The sequence below is a fragment of the Phalangium opilio genome, unplaced genomic scaffold (genome assembly GCF_054372755.1).
Source record: "Phalangium opilio isolate 3A_F unplaced genomic scaffold, DU_Popi_V2 ptg000329l_1, whole genome shotgun sequence".
Taxonomy (NCBI): domain Eukaryota; kingdom Metazoa; phylum Arthropoda; class Arachnida; order Opiliones; family Phalangiidae; genus Phalangium; species Phalangium opilio.
The window spans coordinates 3,908,017-3,929,633 of NW_028324226.1; the positions used below are offsets into that span (position 1 = coordinate 3,908,017).

The window sequence follows — 21,617 nt, forward strand, 5'->3', positions numbered from 1 at the left end:
ATTACTATTATTATTATTATTATTTTTTAAATTTGTTTTCTTTTTAAGTCCAACAAACACAGATTTTTATTTATTTATTTATTTATACGAATTATACGAACTATTGTCAATATTATAATTAATTTATTATAAGGATACCACTTTTCACGAAAAACTACATTATGGTCCACCATACCAAAATACAACAGCATTGGGAAGGTAGGGGGGGGGGGGCGTTTAATTTAACGTTGATAACTAGTATAATTAATTAACACTTTAGTTAATTTATAATTAAATTGGCATTCTTCGATCATTTAAGAAACGGAAGAAGTTAATTCCTAACTAACTACTCAACATGATTTTATTTCTTTTTTGAAATTAAAATTAATAATAATAATCTAAATGATTTTCTGCTTTAATTTAATTGAATTTAACTCCTTAATTAAAAAAAGAGGGGGGGGGGTAGGGGTTGGGAATTTCGAGAAACTTGCGGCGGTGGTGACGGTGACGACGTGTGAATTGAATTGATTTTTTTAAAATTTTAAAAAGGTTGATTCTTCGTCACAATTTTTTTTTTTAAATTTTTTCGAGGGAACTTGAAGAATGAAGAATTTCTTTAATTTTTGGACGGCTAAATTTCACACTTCCATATTAATTTTTATTTTAAATGTTTAATTATAAAAACTGAAAGCACCACAGGCACACGCGTAATCTCACATACACTAAGGTTTAAATGTTTTTGTTTAATTGTTTATATGCTTTTCCGTTTAATTGTTTATTTTTTGTTTACCATTTATGCAAAAAGCGTTAAAAATTAAAAACAGTGAGTGAGTGGCTGGCTCAAAAAAAAAAAAAAAAAAAAAAAAAATCCAAAAACTTATAATTATTTCTAACAAAACCTTATACAAGATTAAAAAAGATTTTAAGCAAGATTAATTTTTGCTAACCACCTACCTTACAGTTGTTATTTATCATTTTAACTATTTCGCATACAATAATCGCTTCTCCGTGATTTAATAACGTGTCATCAAGAAGTGATATCTAGTTTATTAGGGAGAAGGTATAAGATGCCTAAGTATTCGCGCGCCATAGTCCCAGTCCCCCTTTCAAAATACAAGGGGGGAGGTAAAAGGAGGCCGGGCTATTTCGCTACACTCTCCTCAGTCGGAAAATACGCAATTTCCGTCTTTCGCGTAGTGGCGCTGACGTGAATTTTCAAGAACCAAGGAGATGCTGGTTGTAATTTAAAGGCGGGGATTAGCTCCGGACCTACTATACGTTTGGACTGAAGATAAAGCTGGAAATGCGGCGAATTTATACCTTCTCCCTAATAAACTAGATATCACTTCTTGGTGTCATTTAATGTGGGGACTCGCGAAATGTATCAATTTCCTTTCGTTTTTAACACTGAAAATATCTTTTTTTTTTTTCTTTTTAAAGGTTCCTTTGTTCATTTGACTAGCGTTGTTTTTAATTTTCTAACTTAAAAATTATTTATTATCACTGTGCAATTTTAGAGAATTTTTAATTATTTTATTAGTTTAATTAAGTATGTTTTGGGGGGAAAATCAATTGTTTGCAATGATTGTGAACGATATTGTTTAAAATAAAAGTGATTTCACTGATTACGATTATAATTTAACCCTAGTTCGCTGTATTTTAATATTACGATGATAAAATACTACTCTTTTTTTTTTCGTTGACTAAAAGAACCCCCATTTTTATCGTGTTACGTCAATCTCTCACAGGTATGCGAAATATATCTCGCACGAACCCTTGCTTTTTTAATCCTAATTTTAATCGCAAAAATTGAGAGAGGGTCGTAACGAGGGTTCAATTTATCGTTAGAAAAAATTCAACTAGACGCATATTATAATAAATTAACTTAATTATGGGAACTGGGGAGCTGCTTTAAAAATGGGACTAATTAATTAGATTCAAAAGTTTCCTATAAATAATTTTTAAAAATGAAGGACGTTTTTGTTTTTTTACGTAAAAATCCTTAGCTCATTCGGAGGACTCAATTCTGATATGACAAAAAACAAGCAGATTCTCTATTACGTTACGTGTTAATTCAACATTACAATTTTGGTTCGAAACCGGGATTTTCTCTAAATAATGGACATGACACACTAGTTTTCAAGGAGTTTCACTAATAAAAGAACTTAAAAACCTTCAATTAGATGGATGAAATGTTGTCTGCTTATATTTTTATCGGTTTGTCCGAATTAGCCTTATTCCTGATCAGCGCCACCTACCCATAGTGGCGACTTTGAGAACTACTGTAATCGTCAAGCCAATCAGATGTCGCTAAAATCTGGTGACGTCACTGCCGGGCAGGCACTCTCGGGGTCTTATTAAAATGACGTCACCAGATTTTAGCGACATCTGATTGGCTTGACGATTACAGTAGTTCTCAAAGTCGCCGCTATGGGTAGGTGGCGCTGATCGGGAATAAGGCTAATTGAACAGGCTTTAAAAAGGTTCTAAGCTCAAGACTACCGACCAGTTGATTACCGATCAAATTTAAAACGAAGAAGTGAAACTCCTTGTTAAGTGCGTAAAAACTAGTTAGATGAAATGTCTAATATCCAGTTTCTAAACTGCAGAAAGTTAATTCATTAGCTAGCTCACTTTTATATAACTCACTAAATTCGATTAAACTTTAATCTTAATTAACATAAACAAGCTTGGGACGATTTCTATGGCAACGCGGCGGTGTAAGCGCGCTAAAATTAATCCTGGCTCCATAAAAATTGTCGCTACTTAGTTAACTAAGAAAAATGATTAATAACTGACCACCGGTTTGTCTTTTGACTCGCAATTTCTTCTTAATTAATTTATCCTTAATTAATAATATCGAAATCACCTTCATTCTTTTCTAAATTAGATTTTTGTTTCCCCGAATAAAATTCCCTAAAATTTAAGACTAAAATAAAAAAAAAAAAACGTAAAACCCAAAGTTAAGACAATTTCCTCCGCAGGTACGGTAACGGTAACGTCTTTGAGCATTGTTTTTTTTTGTTTATTTGTTTATTTATTTATTTATTTGCGCAATATGTCTCTAAGTTCATTTCATTATCCCTTTAAAAATGGGATATACTTTTAAAACATCTATGATTAAGGGTTTGAACATAAAAAAGTAGATACGTTATGAGATATGGATCGTTTACAAAGGGGGGGGGGATATAATTTGAGTGGAGGGGGGGGGGGGTCTAAAAGGTTTAAATGATTTACATTAATAAACATCCAGACACTTTCCCTAGGCCTTACACGATTTAAAAACTCAAAGTAAATGTTTTAGTTGGTTGGTCTGTAACGTTTCTTTTGCGTTTCGGTACGCTACGCTACGTACTACAATTTCTTCAAATATCAGAGACAGGGGTTTTTTTTTTATTTTAAATTGTAGCGATAAACGCGGAGGTCGATTGTTTTCTTAAATTGTTATTCATAATTAAGCAATTATAATTATTATTTTGTGGGCATTGATTTTACGGCACTTTTTTAAATACAATTTTCAGCATTTTATCGGCATATTTTCTTTGTTTTTTGTTAAGATCACAGGAAGACTCGTTTAAACATACTAGATTTAATTATTTTTCCTATTCAGTTATTTTTCCTATTCAGTTAACTATTTCATCCATTTTTTTTATCGTTTAATTTGAATACTTCATTATTTTAAATTTAAATTTAAATTTTTCCCTAAAACTTAATTTATTCGTGATAAATTGAACTAAAAAAAAAAATATTTCCATAATACGATTATTACGGACTATTTCAAGTATATTTTTCTTTTCTATTCTTTTCCAAAAGACCCAAAAAAAAAATGCAATTACTTTTCCAATTACAATTACAGCCATTTTGTTTTTAAAAAAACCCTAAAATTTTACCGTTTCTTTTTCCTATTTCTTTTTCAATCCTAACATACCATTTTTTCATTTCTCACAAACTAATCACCAAAAAAAAAAAAAAAATATGTACGTGTAAGATTCAAATTATACCAAACCTTTTCGTTTTCTTTTTAATATATAATATCCTCGCGTCTTCTTAACCCTAATTTCGATTTACCGCTAAAATTAATCAAGATCTTCAAGTGATAATTTGAAAAAGGGTTAAAAAGACGAAGAAAGAATTTGAAAAAAAAAAAAAAAAAAAAAGGTATTTGGTACGCAAAAGATATAATAAGAAAAGGCGCTTAACAAACGAACAACAACTAATATTAAGATTAAAAAATACTTTCATGCCCTAGAAATGACAAATGTTTAAAAGAGAGGTGGTTTCGAATGATTATGTCAAATGATCATCATTCAACGTTCGTTTTTTATCTCCTTAAACTTCTTAGGCATAAAGATTAATTTTAAGACGCTTTTAAATATGTTTCCCGGCGTTTTAAGTTGTGGTGTGTCGTTTTTTTTTTGTTTTTAGGCGTAGTTACGTTGAAAAATGTTTTGACACCACAAAAAAGTTCACTATTTTTAAAAAGTACCAGAGTTCGTTTAGTTTAGTTTAGTTTTCTATCTCATTAACAATTTCTCGCTATTTTAATTATTTAATTAGACTGAGATAATTGCGTTTTAAGACCACATCCCGAATAAAAAAAAATATCTATTTTTTTCCGTTCCGATGAAGGGGGAAATGATTTTAAAAAAGTTTAAAAAAAAAAAAACATGAAAGTTCTAAAATTTTCATGACTTTTTTTCTTCTTATTCTAATTAAACAAGTGAAATCTGGATATCCTTTTTAAATATATATAAAATTTTCTATGGCTGCGCGGATGAAATTAATAATTATTTAAATGTCCCTAACAAAAACTCCCCCAGTTCTCGGAAAAAAAAAAAAAAAAAAAAAAAAAATCAAAAGTTGGCCAAAAGATTTTGCATTCAATAACAGTTATTGACTTATTGTAGAAGTAATAAACAGATAATAGATTAATTAAAATGTATTTACCGAGACTTAAGGGACTTTTCGGGCCATTTTTTTTTATAGTAGTAGTAGTGGTAGGTTTTTTTTGTATTCATTTTCGAGAGACTAAAATCCATCTTCTTTATGCAAAATACATGACCTTGTTGGTTTCCGAATGTACTGTCACAGCCGTGATCATGGCACTAACCGTACGGTCATCGCCGTTGCTCGATTGGTGACTGCCCTCGCCACTGAGAAATTCGAATTCGGATTGTTTTAGATATTGTTCGGGAACATTGGGTTGGGGGGAAGAAGAGTCGCCGCCGTACCTATCGTGTTCTTTCTCTACGAGATGATATCTGGCTCTAAACGCCACAAGATGAGCGTAATAGGCTGGTGCGGGAATCGAAACGGATCTAGTGCAACGCACGTAGGTGTGACACAGTTGATAGGTTAAACACTGCAATTCGTCCGCCGTAAATTGATTATCATCCCAAAGAACGTGGTAATGCGAGGGACGGCTTGTGCCCTGAGAGTATCGGAGAGAACACGGTTTCAATACACTGCTAAAACTTCCGATAGGGAAACGGCGAGAACGATATTTTCCGACACTGCTCTCGTCGTCATTTATGGCGTATTACTTCTAGCTTTCCATTTTTAAATATCTTGCACCAAAACGGCGTGCGAAGAAGATCTAGAAATTCGCCATTTCCCTACATAAAGACATTGAGCAACCCCGTCTCGCGTAAAAAATCTTCTAGACACTCATTCGTAGATTTCATTTCTCAAAACATTTTCACTTCTTGTAAAATAATACTTGGCAGTGAGTGGTTCACGTCGTAACTTTCGTCACTTAATACTATAGTTTAATCCTACACTCACACTGACTGCATAATACCAGTTAAGACCAAAACCATAACTAGCTTCTAAAAACGTTTCTCACGATAAAATTCGCGGGAAATTTAACCATTAACCGAGAATCAAGATAATTCTTAACTCTAAACATCTTTGAATCACAGAATCAGCGAATACCAGAAGGATTTAGCACCGCTACTTTTTATAATGTCAAAGGGTGACGTTTAAAGGGAGGGTGAAGTAGAAAATCGAGTGATTTTTTTATCAATTCTTCTACTAATTATAAGACCAGTCTGCATAGTGAAACATTCAGGAAATACCAGCTCCGAATGATTTTAAAATTCAAATTAGGTTCAGATTTTAAGGATGATTTTAAAGAAGGACCTCCGACCAATCGCGTAACGCCCTGCCTTTTTATTAACAAAACTCTCGTGGCACGTTCCGTGTCGAATGAAATTTATCACGAGATTTGATAAAATTTGCACGCGACGTGACAATCGTGGCGCGAGACATATGGAGCGTGCCACGAGAATTTTGTTAATAAAAAGGCAGGGCGTTACGCGATTGGTCGGAGGACCTTCTTTAAAATTATCCTTAAAATCTGAACCTAATTTGAATTTTAAAATCATTCGGTAGTATTTCCTGAATGTTTCACTGTGCAGACTGGTCTTATAATTAGTAGGAGAATCGATAAAAAAAATCACTTGATTTTCTACTTCACCCTCCCTTTAAAAACTGTTGCCAGTTTCGTTATTTAAAATATGTCTTAGTCATTATTACCTTGCAGATTAAAACGAGTAAGTTTAAGCCACCGTTAAAAAATGAACGTCACAAGCGAAAGCAACCAATCAGCCCCTCATTTCTTATTGTTTCCTCAAAGCGCATCCAATGTTCAAAATCATTTTAAATTAACCGAGACCAAACACCATACCCGAAGGGGAGGGGGGAATATAGAAACGCGGAGCCGTCAAGAGAGTTTGCGGGCTTTAGGGAAAATGAAGAAATCGGAGGCCTACCCCCCATCAAGACAGCCCTACAGGTGACCCGGGCCCCTTAGAAGGTACGTGCCTAGGGAAAACTGACCAAATTGCCCCCCCCCCCCACTCTCACGGCGGCCCTATGTAGAAACGTAGGAGGGAACGTCAACGTACCACAGTGCATCTCACATACAGAATGCATGTGCAGACAATCGTGCTTAGCTTAATGAGTTTTGGACGAAAACATCCGAGATAGTCTCACTTTTAGACATTCTTGTCCAACGCGCAATTTCTTAACAGTGGCCTTAACTCGCTCATAAAAGCACTCTCAATTGGCACTCAGAGGTTGGCCCCGAAATTTTTAGTTATATGATCGCGTATCCTCCTGTTATTTACCAATTTTTAAATTATGAACGTAGAGAAGAAAGAGCTGCGTAAGCATCAAAGCAAAATTTCTTTCACTATTACCAAAGGGGGGGAAAATAATAATAATAATAATCTAGGCTTTGTCTACGAAGGGATTTCCACACTAAGCCTGTGGCTTGTTTACAGGTCCCTTTACATTGCATAGAGGGGTGGTGGCTAGCCCATATGCCACAGCTAACCTACAGCGCCCTATACTAACTATTAACGTTAACCTCTGCAAGTTTTGATGGAAAGGAGAAACCGGGTTAGACCGCGGAGGAAAACTCCTTTTAACAAGCGTGGAGAGAACTTGCAAACTCTACGCAGAAGGATTTCTTCCCAGATTTTCACCCGGTGTCACAGTCCGGGATCGAACCAGGGATCCTCTTGCTGCGAGGCGAAAGAGCTAACCACTACGCCACCCCACACTTAATGAACAACCTCTTGAACTCAGTTTACTGAACTTGTAAGTCAACAGTCTTGCACTATGTTTTCAGTTCCTCTAACGGAACACCAGTCTCACTGGTGGGAGGAGGGGGAACAAGACTTTTCCACACATTCTCATTTAATCAAAGCGTTACCTTTCTGTTTCAAGAACGAATGGTTTATAAGGTTCAAGTTAGTAACCTACGATATTTATCAAGAAGGAAAACTTAAATATAATCTAGTAAACTTTCAACTTCCTTTATCGCAGAGACTAGAAGATTAGGATTGGATGTTGAAACTGTTGAAGACGTAAGCTAGGGGTAGAGGTCATGGCTCAAAAAGACGTATCGTTTCCCCCACTATGAACACTGCTTGTTTACATTCTCAAGAAGGAAAACTTAAATATAATCTAGTAAACTTTCAACTTTCTTTATCGCAGAGACTAGAAGATTAGGATTGGATGTTGAAACTGTTGAAGACCTAAGCTAGGGGTAGAGGTCATGGCTCAAAAAGACGTATTGTTTCCCCCCCACTATGAACACCGCTTGTTTAGCAAGTGTTGATAAAAGCCTGAGACTTCTATATATATAATTTTAAGCCGCAAGATTGAAGCGTGTAAAGGATTTTTGCTCAATCCCCCTAAATTGCTAGACATATAAAACAGAAAAAAATTAAGACTAACTTGGATTCCAGCATGACTACAGAGGTAGAAGTCAAACTCGGTTGGATGGGTTATTCCAACATCTACAGTCGTTCCAGCCGGGATATTTCCACTTTTTCCTATTTGTTCTTTCTTATCGGCGCAAAACAAACGCGTGTGATGGCGTTTTTGTACCACGATAAACGTTATTCCCGGTTTATAGTCAACTTCCAGTTTCATACAGGCCTCCCTGACCGCCAAAAGTTCGTGAGCTAACACCTGCAATGACGCAAAAGACAATGTATAGTCATTTAAATACAAACCAACGCGTCCAATGCCTAATATTTACTTGATGAAACTGTCCCTCCGAGACACCGTCGCGATAAAAGATAATTCGATTTGGTTTAAACCTCGTCGACTTGTAAAATTGTATTAAAAGTTCTTTAACCATAGAGGCTAGATCTTGAATGATTTCTTGTCGATGTTGCTGTACTCTAACCGTTGCCGCATAGCGACTAGGATGGGCATCCATACTGCCTACAACCTGGAAAATGAACGAAAATATTGTATAAAATGTTGGAAAAAAAAAGACCAACAACAGAGAAGGAATTGGGACTAGGCGGGGGTACAGGGTTCGTACAAAATTTTTGGAATGAAATTCCTAGCTGACTTTTCCAGCAGGTTTTCCCTGACTAAATTCCACAAATTTCCCTGAGCATTTGCAATAACGTACATGGCGAACGTATATGAAAACCAATCTATATTCACTCAAATAATTTTTGCACGAGTTATTTTTATAAAAATTAGCCAATTATTTCGTTTAAATTTAATTTCAAGCAAATCATAAATAACCTGAGCGAGGGAAGCGAGCTCCGCGAATTTGGGGCTTTGCTCAAATCTCAGACAAAAATTTTTCTGATCACCATTATACTTTAAATTTCCCTCCAATATATTTTTCCCTGACATTTCCCTGACTTTTTAGGTCCATTTTCAATTTCCCTGACTTTTTAGGCCCATTTTCAATTTCCCTGACTTTTTAGGCCCATTTTCAATTTCCCTGACTTTTCCCATACTTTTTAGGCCCATTTTCAATTTCCCTGACTTCTCCCTGACTTTTTAGGCCCATTTTCAATTTCCCTGACTTTTCCCTGACTTTTTAGGCCCATTTTCAATTTCCCTGACTTTTCCAGGTTTTCCAGGTCGTGTACGAACCCTGGGGTAACTTACGGCAGCGATTGAAGGCTTCTTATTATCCCCGGCTGGTGGGTGTGTGACGTCAGCTCCCAAAAATATCACAGGTTCGCTGAACACTCGGGGCCTAATGCTGGGGACAAGTATACTGTTGATGCCACCCAGTTTAACGTTGATCTTTAGACACAAGTTGGATAAGGTCTGAGGAGACGTCTTATTTACATTTTTGGCTTGAACACATTGAGTGGCCATACCCAAGACGGTATCGCCTACTCTTTTTACTTCCGCTAAACCATTTTAAACGTAATTAGTATTTAAACTAAAGGTTGGTGAATTTTAATTTCTCTCGATGTTTTACCATAGACTGGTGTTTTTCCCGGCAAAACAACGACAACTAGCTGCAGCCCTTGGAATGTGGACTTGAGGTAGCGAAACATGGGTTCCACCTGATCGGGCCCCGTGGCGTACTTGCAAAAGCAAGGTTGTCCAACGATGGGCATTCCAGCGTCGTTGCTTATTTTTTGCAGCTGCTGGGTGAAATTTCGCAGGGCGTCTTCCCTGCAAGTACGCTGAGGAGCGAAACAAGCGATGGCCCAAACCCGAATTTCCACTCCCGTGTGAAATTGTTTTCCCCTCATATCCCATACCCCTTGATTAGGAATGGCTTGTTGCTTCGTCCTTCCGCCGTACTGTAGCTTGGGAGGCGGCAAAATTCGTCCCCGCACTTCCATCATCGTGTTGCTGATCGAGAGGCCAAATTCCCTCACGTACGGATCGTTATTGAAATCAGCCTTTTGAACCTCAAAATAGAATCATTAGTCAGTGGGCCCGTACTTAAAAATCAAATCAAAGAGAGCGCATAAAGGATACCATGCCGGGTTGCTGATAGCCTACCAGAGTATTAATTTCCCTCTCTCGATCCGGAGCAGATCTTGCTGTCGCCTAATTAATGGAAAAGAAATTAATTACACACAAGCATTAAAGACCAAATTAGAGGTGTGCGAGTCCTCATTTTTAAGTTTCGATTCCGAGTCCTGGAAATATGGGCTTGTCAAGCCCGAGTACCCGCTTAGAAAAACCAGTTTAAAGTCAGAGTACTCGGCCTAGAGTACCCGCTTAGAAAAACCAGTTTCGAGTCCGAGTACTCGGCCTAGAGTACCCGCTTAGAAAAACCAGCTTCGAGTCCGAGTACTCGGCCTAGAGTACCCGCTTAGAAAAACTAGTTTCGAGTCCGAGTACTCGCACTCGAGTGCCCGCTTAGAAAAACTAGTTTCGAGTCCGAGTACTCGCACTGGAGTGCCCGCTTAGAAAAACCAGTTTCGAGTCCGAGTACTCGCACTGGAGTGCCCGCTTAGAAAAACCAGTTTCGAGTCCGAGTACTCGCACTCGAGCACCCTCTTTGAAAAACCATTTTCGAGTATGAGTCCGAGTACTCGCACACGAGCACCCGCTTTGAAAAACCATTTTCGAGTCCGAGTACTCGCACTCAAGCACCCGCTTTGAAAAACCATTTTCGAGTATGAGTCCGAGTACTCGCACACGAGCACCCGCTTAGAAAAACCAGTTTCGAGTCCGAGTACTCGCACACGAGCACCCGCTTTGAAAAACCATTTTCGAGTCCGAGTACTCGCACTCAAGCACCCGCTTTGAAAAACCATTTTCGAGTATGAGTCCGAGTACTCGCACACGAGCACCCGCTTTGAAAAACCATTTTCGAGTCCGAGTACTCGCACTCGAGCACCCGCTTTGAAAAACCAATTTCGAGTATGAGTCCGAGTACTCGCACACGAGCACCCGCTTAGAAAAACCAGTTTCGAGTCCGAGTACTCGCACTCTAGTGCCCGCTTAGAAAAACCAATTTCGAGTCCGAGTACTCGCACTCGAGTACCCGCTTAGAAAAACCAATTTCGAGTCCGAGTACTCGCACTCGAGTACCCGCTTAGAAAAACCAGTTTCGAGTCCGAGTACTCGCACTCGAGTACCCGCTTAGAAAAACCAGTTTCGAGTCCGAGTACTCGCACTCGAGTACCCGCTTAGAAAAACCAGTTTCGAGTCCGAGTACTCGCACTCGAGTACCCGCTTAGAAAAACCAGTTTCGAGTCCGAGTACTCGCACTCGAGCACCCGCTTTGAAAAACCATTTTCGAGTCCGAGTACTCGCACTCGAGTACCCGCTTAGAAAAACCAGTTTCGAGTCCGAGTACTCGCACTCGAGCACCCGCTTTGAAAAACCATTTTCGAGTATGAGTCCGAGTACTCGCACACGAGCACCCGCTTTGAAAAACTATTTTCGAGTCCGAGTACTCGCACTCGAGCACCCGCTTTGAAAAACCATTTTCGAGTATGAGTCCGAGTACTCGCACACGAGCACCCGCTTTGAAAAACCATTTTCGAGTATGAGTCCGAGTACTCGCACACGAGCACCCGCTTTGAAAAACCATTTTCGAGTCCGAGTACTCGCACTCGAGCACCCGCTTTGAAAAACCATTTTCGAGTCCGAGTACTCGCACTCGAGCACCCGCTTTGAAAAACCATTTTTGAGTATGAGTCCGAGTACTCGCACACGAGCACCCGCTTTGAAAAACCATTTTCGAGTCCGAGTACTCGCACTCGAGCACCCGCTTTGAAAAACCATTTTCGAGTATGAGTCCGAGTACTCGCACACGAGCACCCGCTTTGAAAAACCATTTTCGAGTCCGAGTACTCGCACTCGAGTACCCGCTTAGAAAAACCAGTTTCGAGTCCGAGTACTCGCACTCGAGCACCCGCTTTGAAAAACCATTTTCGAGTATGAGTCCGAGTACTCGCACACGAGCACCCGCTTTGAAAAACTATTTTCGAGTCCGAGTACTCTCACTCGAGCACCCGCTTTGAAAAACCATTTTCGAGTCCGAGTACTCTCACTCGAGCACCCGCTTTGAAAAACCATTTTCGAGTATGAGTCCGAGTACTCGCACACGAGCACCCGCTTTGAAAAACCATTTTCGAGTATGAGTCCGAGTACTCGCACACGAGCACCCGCTTTGAAAAACCATTTTCGAGTCCGAGTACTCGCACTCGAGCACCCGCTTTGAAAAACCATTTTCGAGTCCGAGTACTCGCACTCGAGCACCCGCTTAGAAAAACCATTTTCGAGTCCGAGTACTCGCACTCGAGCACCCGCTTAGAAAAACCAGTTTCGAGTCCGAGTACTCGCACTCGAGCACCCGCTTAGAAAAACCAGTTTCGAGTCCGAGTACTCGCACTCGAGCACCCGCTTAGAAAAACCAGTTTCGAGTCCGAGTACTCAGACTAGAGTACCCGCTTAGAAAAACCAGTTTCGAGTCCGAGTACTCAGACTAGAGTACCCGCTTAAAAAAACCAGTTTCGAGTCCGAGTACTCAGACTAGAGTACCCGCTTAAAAAAACCAGTTTCGAGTCCGAGTACTCGCACTCTAGTACCCGCTTAGAAAAACCAGTTTCGAGTCTGAGTCCGAGTACTCGCACTCTAGTACCCGTTTAGAAAAACCAGTTTCGAGTCTGAGTCCGAGTACTCGCACTCTAGTACCCGTTTAGAAAAACCAGTTTCAAGTCCGAGTACTCGGACTCGAGTACCCTCACAGGCTTAGACTAAATTATATTAAATAATACCTTGATCATGGTCGATGTCTGCATGTCCGTCAATTTCTTAATACAACGCTGACCCGCAACTATATTGCATACTTCTAATGGCAGATACGTATGCTTGTGCTCTTGGCCAACTTGCAAACAAGGTAAATGAGAATACCTGAGACGCAAAAATTCCTAACGTTAAAATTGCCATTAATTTATAATTGCAATTTAAAAAGTTGTTACCTTAATTTCATTTTGTACTTATCTAAAAAGTACTTAGCTACGGTACATTCGACAGTTTGGCCATTTTCTAATTGTAAAGGAAATCTTTCGAGGAAATATTACAAAAAGGACAAAAAATTAGCATTTGTTCCCGTTAATTATTTTTTTTGGGTAGAATTTTTCGAAACTAACGATTGTAATTGGGCAGGCCTCCTAGTGACGTTGCAAACTCGATACTTCCTGCGCATCGATCCACAGTGAGTGATTTCAATTTTTAATCCTTTGATTTCTTTCGTGAATTTGACACGTTGAGAGTCCGTTAACGGTTTTCTTTGCTCATTAATGTCTCTAATGTCCAAGACTTCGCACATAAAATCAATTACTGGCTGTGCCTTATAAAATGCAGTTGCGGAGACTAGAAAACAAATTGGTATACGATTCAGTCGCACGCTCATTAGGCAAAGGAAAGCTAAACGAGTGCGTTGTACCATCAATATTTAACATCATCTTCCATTGACTGGGTCTAACACTTTGATGGAAACCAAACCAAACTTCTCTTCCACCTCCCAAGGGATGATAATAGCCATCGGGGGATGAAAAAAATGAACGACCAACAGGGGTATACCTAAAAAACGTGTCATGTTATGTACAGGGTTTGCAGGAATTTTTATAATGAAAATCCCTGACTTTTCCCGCTTATCCCTGACCAAATTTTGCCAATATCCCTGACCATTTTAATGTGTTTACCAGAGTCCGCTTCATCACACCTGGCCCATATTAAGCATTGTTCGAAGCACGGTTTGATATACTAAAACGAAATCCCTGACCTATCCCCGACTTTTTAGGAAGAAACTAAGAAAAATCCCCGACTTATCCAGTAGAGAGCTGCACGGAACGGAATTTTTTCCATTTTCCGCAGAGTCCGTTCCGTTCCGCCGGCTTAAAACGGAATCGGAAGGAAGAAAGATCTATATAACGGAAACGGAAAAGCTAATGAAGGAGTTGTGGAAACGGAACGGAAACGGAAAAGCTAATGAACGATTTTGTGGAAACGGGACGTAAACAGAAAAGCTAATGAACGATTTTGTGGAAACGGGACGGAAACGGAAAAGCTAATGAACGATTTTGTGGAAACGGGACGGAAACGGAAAAGCTAATGAACGATTTTGTGGAAACGGGACGGAAACGGAAAAGCTAATGAACGATTTTGTGGAAACGGGACGGAAACGGAAAAGCTAATGAACGATTTTGTGGAAACGGAACGGAAACGAAAGAGCTAATGAAGGAGTTTTGGAAACGGAACGGAAAAAGGAAAAAAATATCTTATGGCTACGGAATTGAAACGGATCGGACACAGATATTTTGTCCTCTGCAGCTCTCTATTATCCAGGTTCTGTACAAACCCTGAATTGCAGCGCTAGCATCAGGGTTGCTTCAAAATTTTAGTGCCATAAGTAAGAGCCTTGTGGAAAATTTCAGAGTTCGGAAAAAATATTGACTTCCACAAATTAATGTACATTGAACCGGTTTTAAAGTTTAAGTTCCAAACTTATGTTTCAACTCTCAAGGTTGACGATAAAGTTATCAAAACAATTATTTTCATGATAATTCCAGAGTACCTACTTTTGATAAATTAAATTCCCAATCGTACATATTTATTTATGGTTATTATTATTGTTATTATTTTTATTTTTTCAATTACAACAACCTTATCAATTTAGGGCCAATTTTAAAAAGATTAAAATGGTGCGTTTTGTACAGTAAAAGGTAGCGTGAAATATTGGAATTCGCATATACAATAGCATCTTTGTGGGATATACGCAATCACTGGCGTACTCGCAAAATCACTGGCGATTTCTCGAGTTAAAGAGTACCCGGACTCGCGTGCGCGTACTCGCGAAATCACTGGCGATTTCTCGAGTTAAGAGTACCAGGACTCGCCTGCGCGTACTCGCGAAATCACTGGCGATTTCTCGAGTTAAGAGTACCCGGACTCGCGTGCGCGTCCTCGCGAAATCACTGGCTATTTCGCGAGTTAAGAGTACCCGGACTCGCGTGCGCGTCCTCGCGAAATCACTGGCGATTTCGCGAGTTAAGAGTACCCGGACTCGCGTGCGCGTACTCGCGAAATCACTGGCGATTTCTCGAGTTAAGAGTACCTGGACTCGCGTGCGCGTACTCGCAAAATCACTGGCGATTTCGCGAGTTAAGAGTACCCGGACTCGCGTGCGCGTCCTCGCGAAATCACTGGCTATTTCGCGAGTTAAGAGTACCCGGACTCGCGTGCGCGTCCTCGCGAAATCACTGGCGATTTCTCGAGTTAAAGAGTACCCGGACTCGCGTGCGCGTCCTCGCGAAATCACTGGCGATTTCTCGAGTTAAGAGTACCAGGACTCGCCTGCGCGTACTCGCGAAATCACTGGCGATTTCTCGAGTTAAGAGTACCCGGACTCGCGTGCGCGTCCTCGCGAAATCACTGGCTATTTCGCGAGTTAAGAGTACCCGGACTCGCGTGCGCGTCCTCGCGAAATCACTGCCTATTTCGCGAGTTAAGAGTACCCGGACTCGCGTGCGCGTCCTCGCGAAATCGCCAGTGATTTCGCGAGTTAAGAGTACCCGGACTCGCGTGCGCGTACTCGCAAAATTACGCTTACTCGCATGCGAGTAACTGGAAATTTCGCGAGTAAGAGCACTCAAACCTAAATACTTTCCAAAAAACCCAACTTTAAAAAAATTTGTACAACTTACGTCATGCTGGGCAAGTGCCTCATAACAACATCCAACGCTTGAATGGTATCCATGGGAATGGTTCGAGAACGTCCCTCCAAAGCTTCCTCTAAGGCATACAGGCTAACTTGCGCCACCCATTTAATAGCTACGCGAAATACCCTATCTTTTCCTTCACCGGGTAACGTTACTTCTAACTCAACCTGAAGCGAATAAATTCATTAATTGTAAAAAACCACTCAAAGACAGATACAAGCTATGGGAATATTTCATACTTTGTCTTTTCCAATAGGTAAATCATCTCTCGTATAAATGTTTTTCCTTCCGTCAAAAACTGGTTTCTGGCTACCAAAGACTTTGGAGTATGACTGGACCATAGTTTCAATAATTTCTCTACAATTTAAAAAACCCGTTAATAACTATAAACCAGGGGCTCCCGCTGAAATACCAAAAATAAATTGGGGAGAAGTCCCGGGGACCAAATTTTAAAAGTAGGAACCGAAAAGGTATCACTGGTAATGAAACAGGGTTCATACAACTTTTGGAATACAAATTTCCCTGAGTTTTCCAGGTTTTTCCCGTATATGGAGTTTCCTATGGAGCAATTGTTAACGAAGGGGGCAAATAGGACTATAACATACTCAAAGGATATCGCCGTATCTCTAGTAGAACCAGAGTTACGAGCCTGCAAAGTATAGTCTAATGCTATTCCTATGGAGGGTATATTTACGGACATTTTGCTTAATTACTCGGCCCCTGTTTGTCGTAGCCGTACGTTTTTAGTATGGTTAGATGGGGGATAAATAGGACTATAACATACTCAAAGGACATCCCCGTATCTCTAATAGAACCAGAGTTACGAACCTCCAAAGTATAGTGCAATGTTAATCCTATGGAGGGTATGTTTATAAGCATTTTGCTTAATTACTCCGCCCCTGTTTGATGCAAATTTCCCTGATTTCCCTGAATTTTACTAAAAATTCGAAATTTCCCTGATTTCCCTGAATTTTACTAAAAATTCGAAATTTCCCTGAGTTTTCCATGAGGTTTTTGTCAACTATTTATTTCCCTGATTTTTCCAGGTTTTCCTGGTTTGTATGAACCCTGATATTTCGACCCTTGACTAAATACTAAACAAATGCTTTTTCCTGCGGCTTTTGGAAAATAGGGCGATTTAAGGACCAAATACCAATTTTAGGGTAGATTAAGGACTTTGCAAGAAAACTGGGACCTTAGGGATTTTTAGGGTTCTGGTGGGAGTTCTGCTATAAACTTAAGTTCTACAGAGACTCGAAATTCAACATACCTATTAACTTTACGAGGGCACTTGTCAGGAGTAATTGTTACATCATAGTGATGCAAGTAACCGCGTGGCATTGAGATCTGAAAATGATTGGCTCTTAACATAATTGGCCTGCCTTCAGTTCCGATATTGGGACGTCTAGGACAGATGAAAGTTGGTAGTTCGGTCGATGGACCTGGCGTGACCGACGCCATGGAAGTTCCTGGAGTACCGGCAGGCGTTCCGGGCGTAGTTGGAGTTACTGGGCCTGGCACTCCAGGAGGACCTGGCAGTCCTCTCGGAGGCCCAGGGGGTCCGGGTGGACCCGGAGGGCCAGGAGCTGCAAAAAAAATTATTTTTCAACACATACACAGTTTTAAACAATCCATTTTTAGCCTTGAAAAAGTTCGTAAGCTTTGCAAAAGCGCAATTCAAAATGGAAGCCAAACTCTTAGGATGCTAACAAGACATTAGCCTAGTTCAACACCCCTTTTCTAGGGTAACATATAGAAGCAAAGTAATATTGGAGAAGCATTAAACCCTTAAACATAAGCATAAATATATTTGCTACGGATTAAACACGATAAATAACTTTTTCTTAGCGATATTTCGCACCTAAATTATAGAAATTTACGAGATTTTTAACAATAATAAAGATTATGCCTAGAGCCTTGGCGCCAAAATAGGTACGAGTTAGGCCTAACGATTCATTCAAAGATAACCGTGTAAATTTAAATTTCGGGATATTTAAACGGTTTTAAACTGTTCATTAGTTGACTTTAAATGAAAGTAACCAAAATTTACATACGCTGCCCAAGTGGAAACATCTAATTCCGCTCTTCCGATGGAAGCGCGTGCGAATTTGCCAAACGCTAGATAAAGCGCGTTCACCCTGACTTAACCCTAATGAAAGAAAACACTACGAAATTTCCAAAATGGCGCTGCGAGACTGACGCTCGCTTCCGATTTACCGCGGAGAAAACGGGGAGGCGGGAAACAGTGGGGAGAAAGAAAAAAAACTGGGGGAGAAAAAAAAGGAATTTAAAATTCCCAGGAAGGAATGAGTAGAAATTTCCGCGTGTATAATAAAGTTTGATGTCATTTACGACGTATTCTCAAGGAGAAAGTGACTCATTTTAATTTCCAATAAAAATACACTTCCTAGAGTGGACAATATGTTCAATTTGATCGGAAAATTTTCAGAATTATCAGAAAAATCTGGATGAAGGAACCAAAACTAGTTTCATATATTGTTAAATATTAAAATGAGCCCCAAACTGGTTTCCTCTTCCATGCAGAACAAGTAAAAATAGCTTTTTCTCAAAGGGGTTGCCCAACTGTAGCTTCTTCTATAAAGGAATAATCAACCTCAAATATAAAGCTTTAAGCTTGTGAATTTTTTAGATCTAAAAAACAGGCAATATATTTTACAGCTCAATGTTTTAATACCTCTAGCAACGAATTTAGTTACTTATCCTTTTAAAGTTCTAAAGGGTTTCATGCTTACCAGAATACCTCCATATGTCGGAAGAAAACCACATATTCTGCCTTTATTTTAGAACCAAAAACATAGTTCAATACGAGAGGATCATACCATAATTGAACTGTGAAAAGTTGATACTCCGAAATCTGTTTCTACGTCGGTTTGTCATGATTTGGAGATTTGCGTAATCAGTATCGCACTTTCAATGTGACATAGCGATTAGCCGTCGCTTCCGTGAAAATTATTGTTAAAACGATTAAAATTTATCACAAAGACTGGTAATATCCACGCCTAAACAATAGAACAGAAAGAGAAACCATTATGAAAAAAAGTCAGGCCAGAAATAGAGAGCCACAATTGCGCTTTTTATCTATTTTTTTTTATTTTAATGATAATGGAGTGTGTTTTGTTTTATTTGAGTTCAAAGTGTCCGTGACAATAGCACTAAACATAAACAGTACGTCACTATATCTCCAAAAAACCCAAATTTGCTTGATTCTATACTTTGGCGCAAGCCAAGGTTGGATCGGAAAACTACAATGTTAATTAATATAAATTCATAATCTCTTTAAATGTTTGCTAAACCCTAAGTACAGCGCTCCAACTAAAAACTGTAAAGTGAGTGGGAAAATTCGGGTGTATGATTGGAATAATACCCTTCTTGTTTGTGGATAGTCACATAGCTCACGCTAAAGGGGGTTATTTCCGCTCCCCCAGTGTTGCCAGGCAGTTGGTAAGTCAACTCTTCTCACTGACAACACTGCACTGAAGTTAAAGCTGAAAGAGAAGGGAAAACCATAAGTTCATAAGCATTATTCCATAAGTTTGTCACTGGTTGCTGAGAGCTTGTCATGAAGTGACGTAGGTGAAACGTCATTGATTCTCGTAAGGCGACGCCTGGTGAGGCACTGTCAAAGGCTTAGTTCAGACTAAATAGGAAGGTGGACTGCAGAATCGAGTGTAGTCAATTATAGAGAGCTTCCAGATGGGATAGTAGTACGTCACACCCTCCCAAATCTTACCGCTGTTCTGGTAGCCATATTGGGTGGTCTCAACATCATTCCTCCTTTAAACCCACCAATATGGCTGCGTAAATTATGTCACGAAACTCAGCTCCTCCTCCAACTAAAAGCTCTCTCGAACTAGATCTCAATAAGTCTCTAGCATTACGAAGTATAGGGAGTCACGGGAGTGTCATACTTTTGGAACATAGCTTATGAACTTATGGTGAAGCCCATCTCTTGCTAACCGAAGTTCCCAGAACTCCTTTTGAATGAAGCATTGTTAAAACCCACCCGGAAAGGGTAGAAAACACGTTTCCATGGGAATGTTTATTTCTTTATAGGCTTAGATCTCCAAGAGTGGCTAAAAATGCGTCTAGTTTTAGAGTATAAAGAAACTAAAATAATGATTGAAAAGATGTCAATAAACAAGCTAATTAGCAATAATTTGAAAAAGGTAGGAAAACATATCCAATTTTGTAATATTTTGGAAAAGGCGGAGATTTATTCACCTTGCAATAACAAAAACCGGCCCAAATGTTCAGCACCTCATCAATAACCTACCACAACTGATCTCTATAATCATTATAGACTAATATTAATTACATTTAATTAATAAATAAATTACTTGAAAAGTTGAACGCGTGTCACAGACGCTTTGAACACTATCACCATATAATATTTACGAACCGCAAATTTTGCAATGTGTACTTATTAAAGATAATTTTTAAATTTAACTAAATAAAAACTATAAAAAGTCCACAAACCTGTTATAGATAAATGAGTAAACTATTAAATATCGCGACTTTAAATTATATTTAAAAGTTTAAAACCGATGGAACTCGCACCGGTCACCGTGTCACTTATCGTCCAACGTTCACAGACTGTATCAAGGTAACGGACACTGAAAACTAACGTTGCACTCGTGACAGTTCCAGCACATGGTTCCAGAGTTCATCGTGCATTGTATCACGTGACAACCCGTTGAGACCTTGGGGGTGACTTCAAACATTGCCAAGAAAGAGTTAAGGTACTAAAGGAGCTTGGAAACATCTCCTTTCAATTCACTTTATTAGACGAACGAGTGCGTACCAAAGTCAAGATCACAATATCATTTCCTAGTTTAAAAAACAACAGTGTTTGTCACGCAATCAGGGGTCATGGAAACTCTGATAAAATTATCATAATATCCGGGGTTTTTTGTTTTTCAATAAAAAAAAACCTAACTTGAAAGCCTTGGTTAGGGTTAATAATTTAAAAAGTATTTCTCGGTTCCCATAGATTTTCAATTTCAACATTTATTATTTTTTTAAAGGTTTTGAATGATAATCTCAAGTTATTTTCCTTGACCAATTTTTCCACTCTTGTTTGTTCAAACTCAGAATATTGTGACTTAAAATGAATAGAAGCAGGGAGTAAGGAGTAGGCCTACTACTCTGAAAGTTATTTTTAGAAAATACTGTTTACAGAACAGCGATGACCACCTGGAAGTGTGTCAGGAGCTCAAGGTTACCCTTGGCCGTGCCCGTGGTTACTAGGTGGTCCAGTATTGTATGCTATTTTTCTCAAATTCAAGGCCACAATACTGGGTCACGCTGTTGTTCGGTGATGTCCCAGGTCGATGGGTGGGTTGGGCACAGTTTGACGTTCGGGGAATTTTAGCATTTGAGAGAGAGATAAAGAGGTTAGAGAAGTTAAGCCAAATTTCTTGAAAAGTCGTGTAAAGGTCCAAATTTACTGAACGTCATTGAAAGATATAGTTTAACCTCTCTACACGGTAGCCACGCTTTATATAAAAAATAACGTTTTAACTAGAGGAGCAGTAAGCCACATCTTCAAAAATCGTAACAGTTCACCTTGGGATGACGCAAAAACATTTCAAACATTTATAAAACTTCGCAATAAAATTTCAAGTGAATTTAAATCGAATGACGAGC

General features: G+C 39.1%; 1 protein-coding gene and 1 long non-coding RNA gene across 8 annotated transcripts; one reads left to right on the plus strand and one right to left on the minus strand.

Moving 5' to 3' along the window:
- Nucleotides 1-615: 615 nt before the first annotated feature.
- AGO1 (protein argonaute-1) lies at nt 616-20,597 on the minus strand. Of its 7 annotated transcripts, none has more exons than XM_089858860.1 (16): nt 20,448-20,597; nt 18,791-18,970; nt 17,221-17,536; nt 16,190-16,307; nt 15,936-16,117; nt 13,676-13,812; nt 13,380-13,602; nt 13,209-13,292; nt 13,005-13,140; nt 10,270-10,317; nt 9,734-10,175; nt 9,412-9,662; nt 8,534-8,728; nt 8,227-8,463; nt 5,211-5,410; nt 616-5,132 (listed from the first exon to the last, which is right to left on the minus strand). In XM_089858860.1, the coding sequence occupies exons 2-16, from the start codon at nt 18,846-18,848 to the stop codon at nt 5,024-5,026; spliced, it is 2,736 nt and encodes a 911-aa protein (XP_089714986.1). In that variant the 5' UTR covers nt 18,849-18,970; nt 20,448-20,597; the 3' UTR covers nt 616-5,023. The 7 variants fall into 7 exon arrangements, with proteins under 7 accessions (XP_089714986.1, XP_089714985.1, XP_089714982.1 ...); XM_089858859.1 differs by having other exon boundaries at nt 10,246-10,317; XM_089858856.1 differs by having other exon boundaries at nt 616-5,410.
- On the plus strand, nt 19,078-20,633 carry LOC149610389 (uncharacterized). The gene is made up of 3 exons (XR_016376506.1): nt 19,078-19,412; nt 20,025-20,137; nt 20,506-20,633. It is a non-coding gene; the product is annotated as an uncharacterized LOC149610389 (long non-coding RNA).
- The last annotated feature ends 984 nt before the right edge of the window (nt 20,634-21,617 follow it).